Genomic DNA, 6,398 nt, shown 5'->3' on the forward strand with positions numbered 1-6,398 from the left:
AGCCTCCCTGATTCCTCTTTTTTGGTCCTGATGATTACAACTGATGATTTCAACATAAAGCTTTCAACAATTAACTGCAATGTGCAGAGTCCCTGTGGAGACCAAAACCCGGAGGCAGAGGGAGAATAGTAAGTGTCGGTCTGGCAAAGGGACCCACCGAGGGAAGGCCTACAATGCTTCTGGCAAATTTCAACGCTTGGAAGCGGCTTTTTCCACCACCAACGCCGCTTCTGACAAAGTTCAACGCCGGGAAGCGGCTTATTTCACCTTCAACAGTTTTCCGAGGAAGTCTGCCCTGAGCTTGTCCAAAGTCTTTCCCCTTACCCTCAAATTGTTGATTGTATCACAGTCCTCGCTCACTCCCAGTGTCTTTATAACTGCACCGTCTGCCACCCACTCTGTCATCACACTCTCTGTACCTGCAGCAACCAGCACTAACCACCACCCAGATTGCACCCTTTTGCTTCATAGCAAGGCGAACGATTAACTATTGTAGCAATTGCTAGAGTCGCTGTGAAGTTGGGCTGTTTGTGGCTAGGCTAGACGCGCGCGAGAGAGAGAGCGAGAGGGGGAGTTAGCGTGAGAGAGCTACATCGAGAGTTCTTTTAGCTTCGGAAACGGTGCAGTTGGTTTGAGTTTCGTTTCTAGTGAGGTGGGACACGAAGCCAGGGTTTACAATGGGAGCAGGATGGAAGGAGGCCATGGCGCTGGGGCTGGCTGGAGCTGGAGTGGCCCGAGTGTTGGCTATTAGTGAGGATGTGGTTGATAATGCAGCGGTGTCGAGTTTCGTGAAGCAGTTCATGAACCTGGAGGGCGCAGTGCAGGCACTGCTCGTGGCGGTTCTTTTGGGATTGCTCATCGCGAAGCTGCGCGCGCCCAAGCTCAATCTTCCCCCTGGCCCTGTTGCCCTTCCCATTGTCGGAAACTGGTTGCAGGTTTGTGACTTTTTTTGGCCATTCACGCTCGTCACTTACTCTTAACAGATTTTCACCTCTACTCAGTGTACAATCAACTGGTTTCTTTTGAGAGCAAGCGAGGAAGAGAGAAACCATCCAGCGGTCAAATTTGATGGGACTAGGTTAAGGCACTTGTAGATTTAAAATGCACTTATCAGAAGGAACAATCAGAATAAACTCAAGGTAATGCTTTTAAAATGCACCGATGGTACTGTGCGTTTCGTCAAAGCTGAAATGCTTCACCAGCATGCGAATTGGTGAGTCCGAGGCGCTGACAAAGTGATGGTTTGGTTTTTCCAGGTCGGAGATGACTTGAACCATAGAAACTTGGCTGAGATGTCTCAGAAGTATGGCGATGTGTTTTTACTCAAGATGGGGCAGCGCAATCTGGTCGTGGTGTCCTCCCCTGAGGTAGCCAAGGAGGTCCTGCACACGCAGAGTGTGGAATTCGGCTCGCGAACACGCAACGTCGTGTTCGACATCTTCACAGGAAATGGCCAAGACATGGTATTCACCGTCTATGGCGACCATTGGCGCCGGATGCGCAGGATTATGACTGTCCCCTTCTTCACTAACAAGGTGGTACAGCAGTCCCGCGGTGCATGGGAAGATGAAGCCCTGCGCGTTATCCAGGATCTCAAAGCCAAGCCCGAGGCGTCCACCACGGGGGTCGTGATCCGGAAGCGGCTCCAGCTTATGATGTACAACATCATGTACCGCTTGATGTTCGATTCCCGGTTCGAGAGCGAGGAGGATCCCCTGTTCCTGAAGCTCAAGGCGCTTAATGGCGAGCGGTCGCGGTTGGCGCAGAGTTTCGAGTACAACTATGGTGACTTCATCCCCGTGTTGCGGCCATTGCTACGCGGGTACTTGAAGGTGTGTCAGGAGATCAAGGACCGGCGCCTGGCGCTCTTCAAGGAGCACTTTTTGGATGAGCGCAAGAAATTGTTGTCAACCTTGGGACCCAGGCCCGACGGGGAGAAGGCTGCCATCGACCTAATTCTGGAAGCGCAGAAGAGGGGCGAAATCAACGAAGAAAACGTCCTGTACATCGTCGAGAACATTAACGTCGCGGCCATTGAGACGACTCTCTGGTCCATCGAATGGGGAGTTGCAGAGCTCGTGAACAACCCGGAGATGCAGACCCGCATACGTGAAGAGCTCGACAGCACTCTAGGCAAGGGCAACCTCATCACTGAGCCCGACACCTACAACAACAAGCTCCCCTACTTGTCGGCCTTCGTGAAAGAGGTGATGCGCCTGCACATGGCCATCCCCTTGTTGGTGCCCCACATGAACCTCCACCAGGCTAAGCTCGCCGGCTACGACATCCCCGCCGAGAGCAAGATCCTCGTGAACGCGTGGTGGATCGCCAACAACCCCAACCACTGGGATCAACCCGAGAAATTCATACCAGAGCGCTTCCTGGACGGCAAGATCGAGGCCAAGGGCGACGACTTCCGGTTCCTGCCCTTCGGCTCCGGGCGAAGGTCATGCCCCGGCATCATCATCGCCATGCCGCTCCTGTCCATCGTCCTGGGCCGGTTGGTGCAATCCTTGGAGCTCCTCCCACCGCCCGGAACGAAGAAGGTGGACGTGAGCGAGAAGGGAGGCCAGTTCAGCCTGCACATCGCCACGCACTCCACCGTGGTCTGCAAACCCATCGCTTAAGCTCAAGCGCAATGTGGACTAACCTGACCCATCTCTGCAACTTGAAACTGAACCACCCAATTCTTTCGTCTCCACCGCCGCCGCCGCCACCACCGAGCTCAGGATCATCACATCTCCTGATTCCGAGATTGTACTTACGGAGCCAGGCAGCAGTGTCTAGATTGCCTCTACCAGAACCAGAACTAGAAGCAGTACCAGTATCAGTGCCAGTATCGCACAGTAGTAGATACAGCCCCTTTGTCAATGTGTAGCTCCCTAGTGTGCCTCTCTCCCTATCTCTCTCCGCACATGTATAGCTTACAACAAGGTTCTTCTGAATTGAGCAGAAGATTGAGTACTCCATTTTTCTTTTCATCAGGAGCCATTGGTGGCAAATAAATATTCGATTCCGCAATGTGTTCGTTGCCAACACTTTTTCATTCCCCTCTCTTCTATTACTGTCTTGTGCTTGTGTGTGTATCTCTCTGTCTCTCTCAACCTGGCTTGTCCTGAGGGAGGGAATGAGAGTGTTGTGCAATAAAATGTGTTTGTTGAGCTCACACTGAATTGTGGCTGCTCCCTATCTTAATTGGGATTGGAGTTGGGGCACCTTTTTGTTGGATGTGGCCACTTTAGCATCTCCTTGTGTTGTGGCAACTTGAGCTCACACTGAATCATGCTGGTTCAGGCTTCACCAACTCGCACTTTTTGCACGAATCTTAACTCTGTGTGTACACGTGTTAGAATGAAAGTCTCTAACGTATAAACAGTACCCAAAAAGAAAAGGGTATAGTTGTACTTTTAGCTATGTTTTTGTAATAATTTAATAAAGATTCTAATTTAATATATTATACATATAGTAGTTTTTGAGGACACAAATTTACATAGAGTTGTCAAAAGAAAACATATTCATATACAACTAAGTAAAGAAAATGAAAAGAATATCAAATATATCTCTATATATTTAAAATAAAAAATGCATTAATTACTATTAATAAATATAATTACATTAGAGAATTGAAAATCAGAATTAGAATACAAGAAAGATATCAATGTTACGAAGAATGATCATAGTTTTTTTATGTATGTATGTGCTAATAAAAAGGTCAAGTGAAAACTTTTAAAACACCAAAAGAGTGGTGGAATAAGTATCAAAGTTATGGGATTTTTTTATTTTTATTTTTATTTTTTATGATGGCTTTCTAAATTTAAAGAAATATAAAAACGAGTTTTTGTGGTTATATATCAAATCTAAAAATACTTGTAGATCTAACATGTATTTAAAAAGTTTTTAGATTATTTTTTAAAGAATCTATTATCTACCTAATTTCTTTCTATTAGCTTCTATTTATTTAAAAGATATAGATATTTAAGACCATTGTTTTGTTTTAATAATGCAATTTTTATGTCTTATAATAAACCAACAAGAACTATTATAAAGACCTTTATATACAACAATGTTTTCTAACAATACAATAAAACATAAATCTTTGAATTTTATATACCATTGAAATATTCTATTGGATTTTGATACTTTAAAATTTACTATTATGATTTAAACTTATATTTAAAGGTTTTTATGTTGATTGAAAAGATATTCCATCTAAAGTAATTTCTAAATTAAAAGATTTAAGTTTAAAAAAAAAAAAAAAAAGATAAAGAAAATATATACCACTTAATCCAAAATTTAGTTATTTTCTTGTAAACCTTCTCCTTGATTTTTATTTTTTTTATTATTTTTATTTTTTTTTAAATTTTTATCATAGGCATTTATTGGTCCAAACTGTTATAATTTAGAATTAACATAATTCTTTAGAAGATTTGGTCAAATTAAAGAGTCTATTCCAAAATATCTTTAGATATTTTAAATTTAGATCAATACTATTTTATAATAAAATTTAAGACAATTAGCTTTTATCAAAATGAATAAGTTAAAACAAAACTTTAGTTATGAAGGATTTTGTTGAAGAACAGCAAGTACTTGCTTAGTTACAACCACATAAAGTTTAAACATAGTATGTTGTTAATAGTAAAAAGGCAATAAAGAGGTAAAGTAAGTTATTGTGGTACTACCGAGGCTTTAATAAGATGAGATAGAAATGGATGTAATATCAAATGGATGGAAGTTGCCTTGTTGGTGGGCAAACCACCACCTATAAGTAAAGAGTGTTGGAAGTAAGAATTATCTTTCTCCACACTTCTCTTAGACTATAATCTTTGCTGATATTAAGTGTTTGTAGCTTCTAGACTTCTCTTTTTCAATAGGTTATGGGTCCACTCACATTTGCTTGAGTGTTTTTTGAAGTTCTTTGAAGTGGTTTTATAAGTGTGGAGTACATCAAGTTGTTGTTGCTGATATTAGGCTTTGGAAGAACCTAACTTTTAGATTCAGATCTAGATCTAAATCATGGTTTGCTCTTACTTGTGGTTAAGAGTATTTTGGTGTTAGTGTCTTGTTTTTCACTTATAAACAAAGTTTGCATTGTGCTTTTGCTGAGATAGATCCTTGGTAATCTAACTTTATGATTTCATGTTCTAAAGTTGCTGATTGTGTTTAAAAGGCCTTTTATGGTATATAGAGGTGATTTATGAGCATAAGAAAGATATTAGAGTGGCAAATCAGATTTGAGACACTTAAATAAGTCATTAGACTTCTGAAAAGTCTTAGAAGTGAAGATGAGAGTGATTTTGAGAGTAAAAATACTAGTTTATTCACAAAGAAGGATTCTGAGATTCTATGGCAACATAATTTTCTTGCTGATTTTTGAGAGCATTAGGACTTCTTCTTTCAATCTTTTTTGATACAACTCTTCCTTAGACATAGCTTCAAGTGAGGGTGAAGGATTGAGAATTATTGAGAAGTTTAGAAGTGACAATTTCTACCATTGGAAGGTAAAAATGGAGCTTTTGTTGGCATCTTTGGATCTTGGGATATTATAGATGAAAGTAAAGAGGCTCGAAGAAAAGATGCTGATATGAAGGAAAAAAAGGAGTTCAAACGTTGTGAAAAGAAGGCTTTTGGATTGATTGCAACCAATGTGGATGAAACCAACTTCTCCCACATTATTTCTTGCAAAGGACCAGCGGAAGCACGGAAGACTCTTTGCAACATCTATGAGAGCAAAAACTAATCCAACATCATCTATACAAGGAGGAATTTCTTCACTTATAAGATGGAAGAAGGTGAAGACCTTATGGCTCATGTTAATAAGGTAAAGGCTCTTGCAAATCAACTAGCAATTATTGACAAGCCTTTAAAAGAAAGTGATATTGTCATGACCTTGCTAATGAGCCTTCCCGAATCCTACAACTACCTTATTGTGGCATTGGAGTCCATCAAGCTAAAAGAGCTTACAATGGATTATGTGACGGCAAGACTTATCCATGAAGTAACCAAAAAGAAAGAAAAGGAGCCTCAAAGTGAAGATTCAGCACTCTACTCACGTCAAGGCAAGGACAACTATTCAAATTAAGGAAGTAATGTCAAATCTTGCTTCACTTGTGGCAAAATAGGCCATTTTGCTCGAAATTACTACAAAGTCAAAAAAATGAAGAAAGACAATGCAAATAGTGTACAAGATGAGTTTGGAGGACAAGATTATGCATTCACGGCAACAAATGAGACCTCTATGGCTGCCATGTCAAGATGGATTGTAGATTTAGGTTGTTCCAAGCATATGACACCTTATAACTGTTCATTTGACACTTATGAGGCTATTCCAGCATCGAACGTGGTGTTGGCAGATAGTGGTACATATGAAGCCATTGAAATTGGCTCTATTATGGTGGAGG

The 6,398-nt window shown here is 41.4% G+C and overlaps 1 protein-coding gene across 1 annotated transcript; it reads left to right on the forward strand.

Annotated features, from left to right (window-relative positions):
• Positions 1-412: 412 nt before the first annotated feature.
• LOC112277388 (trans-cinnamate 4-monooxygenase) lies at positions 413-3,021 on the forward strand. The gene is made up of 2 exons (XM_024509607.3): positions 413-935; positions 1,257-3,021. The coding sequence occupies exons 1-2, from the start codon at positions 678-680 to the stop codon at positions 2,625-2,627; spliced, it is 1,629 nt and encodes a 542-aa protein (XP_024365375.1). The 5' UTR covers positions 413-677; the 3' UTR covers positions 2,628-3,021.
• Positions 3,022-6,398: the final 3,377 nt, after the last annotated feature.

The sequence above is a fragment of the Physcomitrium patens genome, chromosome 25 (genome assembly GCF_059467195.1).
Source record: "Physcomitrium patens ecotype Gransden chromosome 25, ASM5946719v1, whole genome shotgun sequence".
NCBI classification, from domain to species: domain Eukaryota; kingdom Viridiplantae; phylum Streptophyta; class Bryopsida; order Funariales; family Funariaceae; genus Physcomitrium; species Physcomitrium patens.

Excerpts from the sequence above, each read along its gene's own strand:
- LOC112277388 (XM_024509607.3), top strand. The coding sequence starts at position 678 with ATGGGAGCAGGATGGAAGGAGGCCATGGCGCTGGGGCTGGCTGGAGCT. Across the intron at positions 936-1,256 it reads TTGTCGGAAACTGGTTGCAG|GTCGGAGATGACTTGAACCA; the intron begins GTTTGTGACTTT and ends TGGTTTTTCCAG.